Source organism: Colias philodice, chromosome 23 (genome assembly GCF_061535455.1).
Source record: "Colias philodice isolate Cphi_HAF_F1 chromosome 23, ilColPhil1 Martin Lab GWU primary, whole genome shotgun sequence".
Classification (NCBI taxonomy): Eukaryota; Metazoa; Arthropoda; class Insecta; order Lepidoptera; family Pieridae; genus Colias; species Colias philodice.
The window spans coordinates 4818062-4836072 of NC_143108.1; the positions used below are offsets into that span (position 1 = coordinate 4818062).

Genomic DNA, 18011 nt, shown 5'->3' on the forward strand with positions numbered 1-18011 from the left:
AAGAATTTCTATTGATAACAATATTTTTATTATGCATTGTAAGAATATTTTTTTATTTCGATTTTTACACTAAAATCGTGAATGAGAAATAAATGTTTGGAACATTTTAAACAAATAAAAAAAATGTTGTGTGGTTTTATGAAACCACGGTAAAAGTGAAACTTTCCGAACACTGCTTTATACCTAGGTACTCGGCAGCCGACCGTCACGCGACATGCGCTACACAGACCAAAAAGTTTGAGACGATGTAATAAAAGTTTCATTTTAAAAATAAAGATATAGAGGCAATTAAAAGATGGGTGGGTAACAATCATCCTAATAAACGTCAGAAATAAAAATATTTTCAGTAATTATAATATACTTTTGATATTATCGTGTAATACTTTATTGGGCTGATAAGTTTTAACCATGGATTGAAAAATCGGCCCTTAATCTTTGTCTATTGAACTAATATTATTTTTCATTGGGTTGTAACTTGTACCTATCATCTTCTTAGCATCATTAATATTTCATTTCCCATTATTATATCTACACAACTATAACATCATAATTACATCCCCATTGGCCATAAAGCGCGTGACACACGGTGAAGATACTATAATATTTTATCTTAAGATACTGTTATATTTTATATTACAGTATCTTAAGGTATCTGGTATCAGCGTTCTGACCATCATTTTTCTTTTTGTCATTGCGTACTAAGACCCCTGTAGAACCGCCATCCTGTTACAAATGATCCGAAATTTTGTGGGTACATAAGTACATAATATTACCTTAACCTCTATAAAAAACCTTATCCTCTATACAAAATCATGTATTTTTTTACCCCACACCACTTAGAGTGCAAGGGGCGGCGTATTGACTTGCCAATATAATTTATTAGCGTCTAGGCGCCACGGTTCATGATTTTTTGCATCCCCACAGATAGTGTGACCCCAGATTTGTCAATGTGTTGATAATTTTAACCTTTTTTAAGAGGTTAAGTTGAGACGGGCAAAAAATTGCGTAACATGGTCGGAGGTTGACCGGGCTGTATGGTATTTGTAGTAAGAATGTAAATGCGAATATATATTAAAAAAAATAAAGAAAGTACTGAAACAATAATTTGAAATTCTTTTACTAGTTTAATATCTACATTAGAAGGCGGAGGTATTTTCTTTCTAGAAGCGGCGACCGAAAAATAAAATTATTGTAGGTACTTATCTATGTATATGTTTTTACTTTTTGTTATCAGTTGGTGAACTAGCATGAGCAAATAATTCATTCACATAAAAGCTATGCTATTAGCGAACATCTATACGTTGCATTTTCTCAAAATCTACACTTTCCCCAGTGAAACAAAAGGTAGAGTACTGAGTACCTACCTACTCGTATAATTTATATTGAAATAGCTTTACAGACTACATTTACTATGTAGGCTAGGTATGTGTTTAATAAATAATTGTTATAAATGTCGGCCTCGCGACTTTGTCAGTCAGTTGTATAAACTAAGACTTTGTTTCAACAGATTGAAAACTGGCAAGAAATGGCGCAGAATAGTCAAATGGAAGCTCTTTGTCGAAGGCCAAGACTAACTTTGGATCCCTGCGCTACTCTAGGCTACTCTAGGAAAGAAAAAGAAGACTTTGTTTCAATTTATAACTGCCCATAGGTAGTTATAAAAATTCTTTCGTCGTAAATTCATTAGACATTGTTATTACATTGTATTTTTGTTTTTATTGTTTTTTTTTTTTAGAAGTAGCAGCTCTCTACGAGATTGGTTTATGTTTACCTCCATAAGCTACATAATCATTGATAATTATAAAAAAAATTGTTCTTTTAACACAACTAGGTGCTAACAAAACGCGCCGGCATAAGCTGCTCTTGGAAACTTTGGACTGTGGTAACTACCTAGATACATATATCTTAGCAAGTAGGTACATAACATAATTTAATTGCGCTTCTAAAAAGTCAACTTGAATAATTATTTAGTGTGTATTACACTTATTAAAACCTCCTATAACGTCGATTAAATCTATCACAATCCATGCTTGCTTTACTTTGTATCAGCAGATACAAACACACCCAGACCATGAACAATTTCTCAAAATAACAAGTCAATTAAACTAAAATATTAGAAATATCTACACAATATGAATCTGTTGTATTTCAAATACACAGAATAAAGATATCGTAAGCTCGCATTTCATTTCACACAGATTGCTGCGATTAAGCGAAGAATGAAAAATACGGGATGATAATACGTTTGAAAACGCTACGGTAAATTTTATTTAGTTGCACTATGTGTACAAATAATAAACAACGAACCTATGTTGAAGCTTTAACATTACAAGGAAAGAACAATGCCCATTTTTCACCTGAACATGTATAGAAATGAAACAAATCTTAAAATTTAGCTTATTTTATTGTGAACTCATTACGCTTATCATTTTTTTATCAGAGACGTAGGAAAAAAAGATTTTTGTTATTTTTCTAAACTCGTACAAACTTCTTAAAAAATGAAATTATGGTTTTTGAACGTTATCTGTACCTAGAGTTGCTACGTTCCGTTTTACTTGCTGGCGAGTGACGACTGGAGACTGACTTTTACTATTTTAACTAGTTTTATTACTGTTTGTTATATTTTAAGTACTTAATTCTTTTACCTAAATAGTAAAATATTATGAACATTTATTAAAGTCAAGTAAAAAATAATACGAACATTATCAGTTTACGTTTAATTATGATGATGATAGAGTGAAACGGATTGTTTTGACGTTTGACAGCCGCCTGTCATATTCGAATCGGCGCAGTCTCTTTCGTTTTGCGTTTGCGTCTCGTTGTGTACTGTGCGATTTTGTTTTGCGTTCCTGTTTTTTACGACCCATTTTACCGCCCTTGGACTCCGTAACCTTCCCCACCTGACGACCTTTGCTTTTATTAATGGATTAACGATGCCGCCACTACGGAAACCTGACCGTATACTTTGCATAAACTGCAATGTTTGTGTCAATACATTTCGACGTTACCTTGTTCTCGAGCTCAACACAAGAGTAATTTCATTACTTAGCGAATGGATATCTGATATGATATATACTGCTGAACGGTTGGATGATGTTGTAGTAAGAGATATAGATTTCGATTTATGAATAAAAATATACCTTCTTATATTAATGTTTCATTTATGATTCCTGTTTTACCCAGATAAGAAAGTTGCTTTACTGTAGGCAAGACTGTAGGTCAGTATTTGATCCACATTATTTTCTTCGCGAGCGAATAACTAGTTCAGAATAAAGTATTGCAATCCTTTTAGTGATTACTCATAAAAATATATTTTTACTAAAAGTAGGTAGGTTCTTTACAAAATGTAGTGATTACCTAACCTACATACTCATTGGCACTACCAGCATAGGTACATTTTGCCTGAGTGAAAGCTCTCTGTAATTAATAGGTAGAATGATATAATTAATTAACTTTTAAATACCTACTTGGTACATATGTACTGCCTACATATTTCCATAGCTATTTGTGTTGATAATTTGCCCGCGACAATTCCTAACCTACAAAGTAGTAATTCGTATTTTTTAAAATTCCTGGCGTTTAACTGGTAAAAGTGAAAACAGGGAATTATTCCCTAATCAAGCACGCAGTATTCCTGCTATACTTGCGGTCTATACATAAACTTTCTTTATCAGGTTTTCAAATGTATGGAAGGTGGGCATTGTCCTTTAGAAAAACCAATGCAATATAGAACAAAAGCTAATATAGAGAACTACTTTTATTACACTGTCACGATTATCAGTAGAACAACAATTTTGATCAGCAGCTTGCTAAACCTAGACTACCAACACAACAACAATTATATTCTATGAATAAATAAGTCATTTTCAATTTCGCACCATAGGTATAGGTAAACCTAATTAAATACATATATATAAACTCTCGCAATTACTTATGCTTGTAATAAAACTACCTTGTTTTGCAACTCAAAGTATGATTGGCTCTTTTCATGTTGGAAAGCTTTCCGAAAGCTACCCACGACATGCACACGAAAATTCTATTATCACGGCCACTGTTCGCGTTTATTTTCCCAATTATATTATCTGTATTTCATTCCCAAACAGTTCGCATCAAGTGGCCGACGACGCATATGACGTCGATGCAATAATATGACGTCATACATTCGTCATCGCACGCAATTTATAAACCAATAAAATGTAATGTGCCGTTTATTTGTTTTAAATTGAAAATAATAAATTATATTTGTTGTTGTGAAAGTAGTCGTGTATTATTACATTATTATTTAAATGTGAATAAAAATTCGAGGTTTTAATGTAAAATGACCAATGAATTAATCCACCTACCACCTACTTACAAACTTTCTTTCTTCCTACCTACCTATATGAGCAATCCAAAATAATATAAAAACCGAATAAAGTAAATTGCCGTAAGTGAATACTTATGCAACTATATACATTTTGTCTATTAAGTCCTTTTAATTGACCCATCACACCGCTATTACGCACCTACGTGTGTGCTTGAATAATTATCTTCCTATTTTCAGAAGTTCTCTTACCTTATTCTGTGGTAAAAGTAAGAAATTGTATTTTTGCCGCAACTGAGCTCTTGATGATAAAACTGTTAATTACCTAACAAAATACATCTCAGAACGACAAAGATTTCTAAAAAGCAATATTTAATTAAAAGTTTGCCTGCTCTATATTTTTGTGTACCTACCTTTCTAAGTGGAGTAATTAGCAGTGCTCTACCCAACCAAGAGCATTTCCAACTCTATTTCAATACTATAATTGTTGAATCCAATAAAACGAAATACAAGTCATATTGAAAACGAATATCTTCCTCAAACATTGAAATCAATGTAAACGAGACAAGGGGTTGATTGTAGTATCAGTTTCACCGGGGTTAGCAGCTAACACGTGGTTAATGTTCGTTTATAATAAGAGAATAATATGTAGATTCAATTTCTTGTTTTACATTTGGAGCTAAAAGAATTTTAATCGATTTAAAAGTAGATAGTATTTTTTTTCTATAATATTTTAAAGAAAAGTTTTTAATTTGTGTGAAGGGCATATCGCTTTGGCTATAGTTTCATGTTCGTATACCGTTTCAAATATTTAGGACCTGAAAAAAAATATGGGTAAATTTTTTTTTATCCAATGAGCGTTTTCAAAAAAAAGTGTACCCCTCACTTTCGGCCTGTCCCCTGTGTTTCAAGTCGAATAACAAGTAAAATTTATATGATGGCTAATTATTTTAATGCTTGAAAAGTATGAAATACATCATAATTTGATAAATGCAAACAATTAATTCACGGAAACATTGCGTACTATTTTTTAAATAATCATTTTTAAAACTAAAGTGTCAGTTTTTGGCGTGTCCCCATCCAAGTTCTTCGATGTTAGAGAAGCGATTCTAAAAAGTTTTATACCAAGGTACCATAAGTTTTAGTGTCGTCTAAAAGTACATTTATTTGCGAATCGTCGCATGTAGTTCATAATTAAGGCCTTATAATCGTTTAAAAGCAATTTGATTTCCAAAAATATCTTAAAAAGTGGTACCGACCGGACATGTCGGGTTTATCACGGCTAATAATGCCACTTACAAATTTTAAATTACTATTTGAATTTTATAAATGGCAAAATTATCGTTTACTTTCACCGTCCGCCAATTTAAAAAAGCTTATTTTCAAATACAGTTCGAGTAAAACCGACGTGTTTTGTGAGTGCAACGGCCGTTGCAATTTCTACTGTCTGGTTTGAGACATATTATTACTTGATACAGGTAAGTAAACATCGTTTAAATACTTTCAGAAGATGAGCAATATATTCATTAACCGTTATTTACATTTGATAATCAGTGTAGGCACATTTTTTCGTCAGAATATAATTTTGACTAAAAACTGAAAAGAAAACGTCACGTCAGTTTTGCAACATTTTGCTTCGTGACCTATAGGCTGACAAGAAAAGTCGCAAAACTGCAGCATAAAGCCAAGTCTAGATTGTCATTGTAATATTCTTCATAATTTTTATAATTTTTTCATATTTTTAGGTTTCACTAATCTCGGGACCAAAAAGGACATGTATAATTTGCAAAAAATGGTATTGCAATGAATGCGTTGGTCAGCAGGTATACCCTGAATACATAATATGTGATACATGTATGGAAAGTTAAAAGGTGTAGGTAGTGTAACTCTGAGTTTTACCCTAAAATTGATACTGTGTCAAACTGTGTGTTGGTGTATTTTTTTTATGAGACTAAAATAAAATTTTTGTAAACGTATTCTCGGTTTTATTTTAACCATGTTAATTGGATTCAATATAAACCTAACCTTATAAAAAATGGTCTATCGGTTTTGCGACAGTCCCCCGTTTTGCGACAAGAAAAATTTTAGTTTTTACATTTTTTTATTATAAGGGACACAAATAATTTGATTTCAATATTGAAAATGGTTTAACTGTTCCGAAATAAAATAATCACTTTGCCGATTTTAATCGAAATCTATTAAGTATCGTAAAAGTAACGGCTACTTTGGCATCAGCTGTGGCAAAACAGAACTTAAAGCTAGTTTAATAGGAATTTTAATTATTTGTCGACTTCAATTTTCTATTTTTTAAATAATGTATGTTATAATCTTCGTAACACAATCAAAATATTTTGCGTCTTTCTTCGTAGTTAATAGTTATATGAGCATTGATGACTGTCGCAAAACTGACACTTTTTTTCACAGTCCCAATTTATTTTGATGATTTCTCGTAAAACAAATTAATCTGCAAGCAATTAAATATAATTTCACTTACTATGATGTATATTTAAAATTTCTAAATCAAAATTTTATTAAAAATGCAACATTTAAAATTTATCCATAAATTCAGCCATGGTACACTTTTTTTTGAAAACGCTCCAATGTTAACAATCCATCATCAGCCATCTAGTGGCGAAAAGATGAAGTAACTTTATTTTTTTATGTTTGTCCAGTTAATTATTTAATGTATTAAAATAATTTAAATTAACATTATGATATTATCTATAATTATTACTTATAATTATTAATAAAGGTTTTACTTTTAAATTTTATTATCTAAACCAACCAGCAATATAAACTTATATATTTCACTGCCATCTAGCGTACAGTAGCAAAACTACGTTTATGATTTCCATTTACAAAGTTTTTAGTACAGCGCCCTCTGTGATCGAACGGGAAAAACTTAATTTTAAATTTGAAATGAAGATGGCGTGTCACCATGACTAAGACATCTTTTATTACTATAATCGAGCCAATTTAATAGGCAACATTTGACGTCTATCAATTTTATCTTCATAGGGTGGTAACCTGCTTATAAACATCGATTAAAGTGAATTAATCGATACGGGCTTGAAACATTTGTCAATCGAACTTGAAACACATGTCAATAATTTATGATGATTTTATTCCCAAGTTATCAATGCATTCGATTCTAATTGTCAGATTTCGATTTTTAAAGTAACGTCTCTGGTATTTAAAAAGAAAAAAGGTTTATTGACACAAAATTGTAGCGACGTCAGTTTTTTAAATCAAAAATTGTTTACTATGTTTAGAATGGATTATCAGTAAAGTCAAATTCTAAAATTACTTGTATCGGTCATTATTATTATAAATATGTAATCGTAATTGAAAAAAGTTAAGCAAATGTTCAGTTCTAACAAAACGAAATATCATATTATTCTATGTCGTCGTTACTAGGTTACGTTGTTGAATTTTGTTGAACTGTCAAATGTTGCCTATTAAAATGGCTCTACTATAGAGAATTTATATTTTTAACTTTTCATACTTGCAAAATATTTTTTTTTCTTATTTGCAGAGATGTACTATTACAGAGATTTACAGGTACGAAATCCATCTTTGAAATATCGAAATCATTCTTAGGTAGGTATATGAATATTTTAGAAATATGAACACTTACTTAGATAGATTCAGTAATTAAGTACCTATGTACATAAAACTAAAGTTGGTTAAAAACACGCTACAGAACTATCTATAAATAAAATGATAATACATAATACCACAGACTAATAATAATATACTACGTATACAAATAATACGTTTTAAAATAAAAATGTTTAGAATTGTGTAATACCATAATACGTTAAAATCATGCGATATAGAGCGGAAAATATTTCCCGCCAAAACATACCTACCTACACATGCGCGCGTAATTTAATAGAATATTATTTACTGTAAATAATGTAGGTATTATGTACGTAGGTACTAAGTGTGAATCACTAAATCAATGTCAGAAATCGATTAAACATTAGTAAACGTGGAACTCGCATGTTTACGTTGGATCCTCTCATTTGAAGTGTTTGAAGAGTTTTGACATTGATTCGTTAATGTGCTTTAAATTTAGGTCTTATTCATTGTCTTACGAATTATTATTGTGTTTATTGCACAGTATTTAAGAGTATTTACAAATAGAAAACTCACAATGCGATCGTTGCTTTAATTTATTGGTAAAGAGGGCGTCTCGAAATTATTAAAAAAAATTGTATTGTATTAATGAAATGAAAATTCTTTATTGCTTATAAATAAATACAAATGCAAAAGCACACAACACATAATATAAAGCAAGCAAAAGGCGGCCTTATCGCTAGGCAGCGATCTCTGCCAGGCAACCCTTAAAATATAGGAAAAACACAAAAGCAAAAAGTGGGTGAGCAAAAACAAGGCAATGCGAAAAAGGAAAACTAAATAAAATATTCTATTAAGACACATAATACGTTATATTTAAATACACTATCTAAACATATATAAATAAAAATAAAATATATATATAAATATAAAATTATTAGTTTAAAAAACAAGAAACTATAAAGCAATTTACCATGTTCTGAATAGCGAGCTTCGATAGTCTGTATTAACACTAATTTAGTAGAGCAATTTACCATAGACGATCGAAGTCGGTATTCAGAATATGGTAAATTGCTTTTAGGTTCTTCTTACTGCGCGCCCTGTGGAAGACCGTAGACGTACCTATCTATAGATACATAGGCACAAAACTGTATAAACCGGCATCATACTAACTCTACTTACAAAGCTTTCTCGTGAAAGCTTAAAAATCGACGTCTGTAAAGCTAGAATGGTCAAGCGGGCAGAATCACTCGATGTTTAGGTCAAATTAGTGCTAATTTAGTGCTGAAACGAGAAATTTGGTGCTCTCATACGTAAACAAAAAATTAGAAAACGCTTTACATAAAGCTAGTAGTGTAGGTACAACCCGTAACCACAAAATAGAGCTGCTGCAGTAAGCGGCACATGAGCTAATAATTTAGTGCTCAATTACATACCTAGTGCTGCCGGCTGCCGCGGCCGGTATAGCCAGAGAAATGTTTAATAATATATGATATTATGGTAGTTATTAACAGACCTACCTACAGTTCATATAATACGATTTTCTACAGTAGATGCGACTAAATAGGTAAGTGAATATTTAAAATGGGTTATTGTTAAGAGCTTCGTGGTGTTGATATCTGATAAAAGCATTCTTTTAAAAAATGATTATACAAAATAATCATTTTTTAAAAGAATGCTTTCTTGGGGCGTGATCGATGCGATGATTGATATCGAAGACAAAAATATTTTATATTATAGGTAGGTATTATTTTTTTCTGTTGGTCTAGGTACCTATATATAGGCCGTATGTCAGAGCTAAACTCTAGAAGTACTGCATGGATTTACTTCAAATTTGGTACAGAGATAGCTTAAGACCTGAGAAAGGACATGGGATAGGTTTAATCCCGGAAATCCTACAGGAACGGGAACTATGCGGGTTTTTCCTTGACTACGCCGCGCGGGCGAAGCCGCTCGGAAAGCTGGCAATTTTAAAATTCCTCTTACGATGCAAGATTAAAATTTAAATTTTAATAAATCAATACCTACGTAGTTAACTAACAGAAAACAAAATCCAGAAGCCATATTATCTTTATCTTTAGGTAGGTACTGCTACTGATCCGGACCAGTAGTATTTTATTCTTTTTATTTTTCTTTCATATTTTCATTATGTTACAATATGTACGTGGTACTCTGTAGTCTGTATATTATTTAAGGTAGATATATATTATTATTTTTTTTTGTTTTCTTGCTATTAATTATTCTTTTTCTGTTCTCGTCCCGCCAATTAGTGATCTTTTTGCTTGTTTACCTTTTACCGTGGTTGCCTGGAAGAGATCACTATTAAGTGATAAGGCCGCCAAAATAGTTGTACTCTGTTCTATGTGTATTGTGTAAGTAGTTCTAAGGCTTCTGTACAACTATTAAAGTATTAAATAAATAAATAACAAATTTTACGTACAATTATACATTTAATTTATTTTCCTAACAATAAATAGATAGTTGAATTAAATCAATTTCCTCACATACAGTGATGTGTAATACAAAGGGCACTCTATTCGCGTTTTATATTTCATTTAGATGATGTTCATTATAGATGAGTGGGGATCAGATAGCCAAGTGTTTGTGTAGAGTTCAGAAGGAATAGACAGGACGGAACATTATCTAATTACGGTTGGAAATAATAAATTAAGTAGAACTAACTTACTCGTCCGACTTCACCCTCATAAACTTTATGCAAAAACTAAAAGTTGTAAGTATTGATGGCAACTATGATCTAGCTTTAGCTGTATTTGTAGGAAAGATTAACATAAACTCCATCCAGCACAAACTTTTACATTTAAATATACCTAATAAAAAGATCGATAATTTTAATTAAATTATTAACTTTTGTGTATTTATAAATCATTCTTAAAATGTATAAAAATAAAAGAGCGTGTGTGTCGAGCACACGTGTCAGAAGTGAAACTTCTTTGGGACGATTCAAAAATACCTTAATAGTCGTCCTACTCGATGGAGTAGGACGACTATTTTGGTATTTTGGTATTTACTATTACCGTCATGACGAGACGGTATTGCCAACGCGCCTAAAGTTTCACTTCAAAATTTAATATTAGGCCCTGCGCAGACGACAGACTATCCGTGACGCACTTTTTAGTCTGTGAAAATAGAACCTATGCAATTATATGGAGTAACGCACACGACGCGCAAAAAGTCCGGCGCACAAAAAATCCGTGTAATTCGGGCAGACCGCACCGCGCCGCTCCGCACAAAATGTGTGTGAAAAGAATTGAACGTTTGCTTCAACACGCGCTAACGCAGACGGCGCACGCTTTAGTCGGCAATCTGCATTTGCTAGGGGTGGACGCAACGCACGCGATCTATTATCATGGCGCCAGAGATCTATTATCTGGACCAATGCACCTCATTGTTGTTTCTGAATGAGTCAAAGCAGGTCTCAAAATAAATAGCAACTCATCAAATGTAGTAACAGACATTTTATAAAATTTAAAAAAAATGCCGGATGTTGTTTCAGAATTGAATGTTTAGTATGGAACTTTTTATTTAATTTAATTTAATTTAATTGTAATTTTATGTGTAATTGTTGTTGTAATTGTTTATTAATGTATTTTGTGGGTAATTTTGTAATTGTCTATTAATGTATTTTATAACTTGACTGTATTAATTTGTAAATTTTTGCACGCCATTTAAAATGGCAGTATATGCGATAAAAAAATTTTTGTGTAACACCCTTATGAACCATATACGAGCAACTAAATATATTTGAATTTGAATTTGAATTTGAACTGTCCCTTCAGTAATCTTTCCGAAAGTATAGGATGTACCCAAAATTCTCTATTTCTTCTTCTTTTTCTGAACTTCATGTACAAAATAATACTTCGCGATCTCTGCACGATTTCCATAGCGTCTACATCCCTACAGATCTGCCGACAAAATGATGGAACATGTGCGTCGTGTGCGTTGAGTCTGTGAAAAATCCGCGACCGACTTTTTGCGCGCCATGCAGACTTTTTGTGCGCCGCAGACTCGATCGTACAAAAAGTGTGCCGTCTGCGCAGGGCCTAAGAGGCGTTTACGGCTCCACTGTACCTATATCGGTAATATCTCCATTGCAGAAACTTATAACTGCAAAATAAATTTAATTAAATATGAATTGCCCGCTCTATAGTTCCAAACTCTACATCATAAGTGGTTGTCTAAGTGGCGTTTGCGGCTCCACTGTATATCGGTAATATCATTTTATTATCGGCTCTGATTCGCCTCTTAACTTTAAGTGATCTTAACCCATATTGTATGTTTGTATTAAAGTTAACCGAATTGAGTCGATTGAATGGTTTGGAAGTGTAAAATAATGGTTTTTTGATTTTTCATTTAAAACAAGATTTAATTGCTATTTATTTAAATTTATAAATATAAATTTATAAAGAATAGAAAAAATTCGATCACGAGGCGGGACTCGAACCCGCATCCTTTCGCGCCATTCCGGGGCGGATGCCTGACCAATTCAGCCATTCGTGCTATTTATTTGTCAAGAACACATTTAGGTAACGAAATATAAAAGCAGAATATAGGAAAATATGTAGATAGGTAAGCAGGAGGTATAGAGTAACGGACCTATAAGGTTCAGATAGATTCATATTTCTATTAAGAAATTAATACTTAAGTACCTTTTTTTTAAGTGGGGAAATCTTCCAAAGATACCCACGGCCCCGGGGAAGGAGACGCGGGTTATGTTGATTCTTATTTCTTACCGACTAAAACCCCACTGTGTTGCGTCGAGCCGCAGTTTGATGGGGCCGCGGGTATTGGTTGGAATTCTTCCGCGACCAGATACTTAAGTACCTATATTAGTTTACAAAAGCAATATTGTCAAGGTAAAAATGACTTAGGTAGGTAAATACCTACCTAAAATTTATCTTCGTAAAATACAAATAAGCCTACGTTGATTTTATTTTAACAAAATCGAATTAATAAATATTTTAAGACCAAGCTTAAAGCTTTTTCACATGTAGGTAACTATCTGAGTCATCTGAGTTATGTCAAACATAATAAGTATATTTTCTCTTTTTAAGTAGGTATATTCAGCTAAATCTATTATTTATTTCTTGCTTTTAATTATTGTTACCTATTTCAAAATAGATAAACCAGCCACTTGAAAAATCTATCTACCAATGCGTCGCGAAACAAATTCGAAAAAACAATATTAGCGTTGACATTTCCAGTTTCCACTCCTGCTTTTATTTGCCGCCTATTATCCAACTCTCACCTGATTGGTCTATTTAAATAGGCCACTAAAGTGTGAAAGGGATGGCCGTAGGGGTTGAGGCTGTATGCCGTGCGAGGGAACGGGACGGATAGACACTTCTCGGGTACTTATCGTTTGCTCTTCGAATTCAACAGCCCAAGAGAAGGTGGATTGTGGATTGGCGCTTGAAAATATATTTGGAAGCTTTTTAATTTCAGAGATAGCTGGTAAATTTTATACTGGTACTGTTGTTATATTTGTTAAAAGATAAACTTAACTAAACTAACTTAGGTGTTTTAGGAATACTAAGAACAAACTACATTCCCCTTTACTAGACAATAGACATAATAAGTGGAATTAAAAAAAGCTAATTCAGCATGAAACCTAACATAAATTTAAATTTTCACTTGTAATTCGTTTTTTTATGTAAATGGTATAAAGTATGTCAAGTATTAAGTAGCTTATCATTTATTTAATACACCAGTAGATTATTTCCAATAAAATTAGAAAATTTAAATATTTTCCCTTTTAACTTCTTATAATATTTTCCGCGTTTAAAATACACCATCTCATGAGCCAATTCACAGCAACTCCACTATGTAGCCGGTAACCAGGCGATCAAATCAAATCCACGTAAACATCTTCAAGAAAAACTCAACAATCCCCACTACTTAGTTACTTCTCAGCTTTTTTAAAAAACGACCGCCCTAAACTCACGCTATCTCCCTCCCACGCCCAACACCCTAACGGAAAATGTAATATCGCCGTCTCTCTCTAAGGCTTAGCCGAGCAGGCGGGCAATCTATCAACGAAAGTTTATTCGTTTGAAAGCTTTGTGGTGAGACGCGCGCGGTGAAGTGTTTGAGTTCAATGTGCGAATAAAAATGGAGTCGAAAATGAAAAATTTCACAAACCCGTTAAGTTTGGAGTGCGAGAAAACAAATTTAAATCTCACTACGCCGTTCTCTATCAACGATATTCTAACAAAAGAAGAGTCGAAATGCGAATTCGAAAATGGAATGTTTTCGTCGAGTTTTAGCGGGAAGATGAATTTTTTAAAACCGGCCAGTTTCAAAGATGGATTTCCGAAAAAGGAGGTTTTGGAAAGGAGTATGAAATACTATGATGAGTGCAATAATTATAGAGATTTCAACGACGATGGTGCGCTAGATATGTCGAGGAAAAATTTGCCAGTCACAGAATTATCAGGTAAATGTCTCAGCTGTATTATTTTTTTCGTTTTAATTATAAGAATGTAACTCGTTTTATAGTTTTCATTGGTGACTCTTGGTAGAGCTGCTTTTATAAGCATCTGTTATTATTATCGTCTTGTATTTTTTATTGATCATATCCAATATAATGTACATATCTAAATAATAAACAGCAGAAATTATCAAGCATATTTTGTTTACCTACTGTTAACGCGGTACAAGCTAAAATAGGTATGTGGATTGTGGACAACTTATGTATGAAATAATTTAAAATATTAATAATGGCATAAGATCTTCCGAAATTTTCTGTAGATAGGTAGGTACTAGGTAGGTAATATCTATATGAATATAATATCTAATTCCCAATAAGAAATTAGTAAATAGATTATTTATTGTTAAAACATAATAATATTTGTGTCATTGTGATAATAATATTTTCTTATCAATAACATTGTATGAACTGTTATTTATAATATTATTGCGTTTCTGTTACATACGCAACGCAAGTAATAGAAATAAACAGATATAGGTAGAAAATAATGAGCTTGCAACATTTTAGGCGGCAAAGAGACAAACGATCTTATTTGACTACATAATACATATGTAGGTACTTCATCCCAATTTAATTATGAAAGAATTGTCAAACTACCTGTTCCCGCTAAAAGTTCCTGTTCCCGCATGTTAATGTAATAAAATATTGGGTTATTCAAAAGACTTGAACAAAACAAGACTTGGATAAAGTAGGTTTATTATTATCTTAAGTTTATTTTATTTGAACACCTTTTACTTAACAACAATCGTAAATACCATAATTCATAACATATAAAACCATCACACGCACATACTGGCACGACACAAAAAGAAAAAGAAATCAATAAAGAATTCCAAATTCAAATTACGAACGGACAATTAGCGCGCGCGACAATGCGTCGTAATGGCGCATTCACATTCACGCTGGTGTCGACCCGCGACGTCACTTACGGCCCTCATTACTTAAGTGATGACGCTTAAAAGCACTATAAGCATTCAATCAACTAATCACTAGGTACGACGCGTGCCGTTGCCTTGGGCTACTACGCAATTTGTGAATCGAATTTATTGTAAGGAGGATTTAATGTGTGACGTAATCGTGTCTTCAATTTGCTGCGTGAATTAATGAGTTTAATACAGATAACTTCCTTAATGATCACTTTTTATTGATAATTTTCTAATTGCAAAAAAATCTGAAAAATAAATAGAGAAGTTATACCTACCATATAATTAGTTAATAGTAGGGAATCATTTACAAAATAAAGTTATAGATATTGATAGAAACAAGTCACAATGCAAAATGTCTATTCAAAAACTTACAATAAAACTATCACACTATATTTTTTACTACTTAATCAAATCTGTCTTTAACGCACGCGAAACGATATTTAAAAAGAAATCAGTCGAACCATATTCTGCAAGAATACCATTTTCATAATGGATGTATTGTTACATCTACAAAATGGCGTGACTCGTAATTCATTTAACACAGATTATATTATCAATCGTGATAAACGTAGGTAGTTATTATTAACTGTAATGCTATCTTCATCATCATCAGATACTTGTAATGGCCTATATTTCCAAATAATTAGCAGATAGTTCTTTAGCCTAGATATTGCAACCCTAAAATTATTCAATGGTAATAACTTTTATTATTACCAAGGTTTATTATATGTATTTGATTTTAAACCCAATGATATTACATTACGTTTCTATTGAAACTGAATTTGACAACAAAGAAGTTGTAATTAGTCTAACTAGCATTTATATTAATAAAATTATTTTTTTCTAGATGACTACGATTCAAGATCCTCTCACACCGGGTCACCCGTTCGCCGGAATTCCTCCCCCAATTCTGACATCAGCTACAAACCATTCAACTTGCACTACGAAAGGAAATGTTCCACTCCCCCTCCCGACTCCAGGCTCATGCACTCACCAAACTACACAATAGAATACTCACAAAACACGGGAAGAAAGAAACGATCACGAGCGGCTTTCTCCCACGCTCAAGTATACGAACTAGAGAGAAGATTCAGCCAGCAAAGATACCTATCGGGACCTGAACGAGCTGACTTAGCTGTGAGCCTGAAACTCACAGAGACACAGGTCAAAATCTGGTTCCAGAACCGACGGTACAAGACAAAACGCAAGCAGCTACAGATGCAAGAAAGCGGCATGCTTGCAGCCGCTGCAGCAGCTGCAAACCACGCAAGAAAGGTCGCTGTAAAAGTCCTTGTAAATAATAATGGACAAGCACTACCAGATCTCAAGTATCAAAGCCCGTTGATGGGCAAAGGCGTAAATCCAGCGCTATTTACGCCACCAAACGTTCTAGAAGGTTCGCCGATCTGGAAGCACTTCGCTGGAATGTACGGTGTGGACTTCACGAAAAATCCAGAATATAAAGCGCTGTTACAAGAATCGTATAATCAAGCGGTCCTGCAGTCTTTATACGCTCCGCATTTAGGTGTGAATTATCCTAATTTATCTTTACCGTATATGTATTACCCTGGACATCCAGCTTTTGGGATGCCCATGTCCTGTGATACCGATAGAAGTCAAGGGGAAACTAGTGAGAATAAGGATTTCGAAGTAAAACATAAGGAATTACCCAAAAAACACGTTGATATCAATGAAAACAGTAATGAGAGTATGGCCAGTAATATTGAAGTGGAAAACTGAAACACTATTCTAAATAATGATTGTTTAGTGCACGGATAAATTTTAAATTTATAAATTAGGTAGAAATTGTTATTAAGTTTCAACTACTTCAAATCCCACTCTACTACGGCCTATCCTCTGAAAATAGACGAATGCATTTTCAAATGTAATTGTTAACTATAATCGATAAAACGTCTTTACGAAAATCGTTTAAAAATTCTCCAAATTATTGTTATAAAAATTTGCAATGTATACCAATAGCCGCGTCCAGACCGGCTGAGCGCGGCTCGCGAGCCGCGCTCAGACTTCCTGCTCGCGAGCCGTGGCACCAGAGCTATTTGTGAAAAGTTCCGAGCCGCGCTCGCGAGCCAAGGTGAGCCGGTTTGAGCATTCAGTTTATCTCCGTATAACGATGGAAAACCACGTTTTATTAGCTGCTGCGGCGCTTGTGTTGTCTGGATATATCATAAAAAAAAGAAAAAAGAAACAAAAAATCTGGATTAAAAAATTGTACCAAAACCGAAACCAATACGGTAACAGTTTGTTAAAGGAACAGGAACTCGTTTGTTTTTATTTAAATGATCTGGATCTTTCGAATCCCATAACATTTTGAAGCTTCCGTAAAGTTGTATTAAGCGAATACTGTATTCTTTATCCATTTTTGATTCTGGCTCGCGAGCGTCGTTATGTCCGTCCACACCGGGCGAGCAGCTCAGGCTGAGCCGCCTTTGAGCATCGCCAAAAACCGACAACGCATGGCTCGGGGCTGAGCGGCGCTCGGCCGAGCCAACGTGCGCCCGAGGAAGCCCGAGCGCCGTCCACACCGGCCGAACTATTGGCTCGCGAGCGGGACTCGCGAGCCGCGCTCGGTCGGTCTGGACGCGGCTAATGAATAACCAAAGAGATGTAAAACAACCAAAGAACTTAGATTAAGATATATCTAGATAGAAGATTGTTAGATGTAAATATTTCG

The 18011-nt window shown here is 33.5% G+C and overlaps 1 protein-coding gene and 1 long non-coding RNA gene across 2 annotated transcripts; both read left to right on the forward strand.

The window, feature by feature from the left end:
- The first annotated feature begins 5694 nt into the window (after positions 1–5694).
- On the forward strand, positions 5695–6279 carry LOC149478015 (uncharacterized). The gene is made up of 2 exons (XR_016317489.1): positions 5695–5781; positions 6049–6279. It is a non-coding gene; the product is annotated as an uncharacterized LOC149478015 (long non-coding RNA).
- Positions 6280–13966: 7687 nt separating this feature from the next.
- LOC149478016 (uncharacterized) lies at positions 13967–17593 on the forward strand. The gene is made up of 2 exons (XM_089709958.1): positions 13967–14339; positions 16167–17593. Exons 1-2 carry the CDS (start codon positions 14015–14017, stop codon positions 17057–17059), a joined length of 1218 nt encoding a protein of 405 aa, XP_089566084.1. The 5' UTR covers positions 13967–14014; the 3' UTR covers positions 17060–17593.
- The last annotated feature ends 418 nt before the right edge of the window (positions 17594–18011 follow it).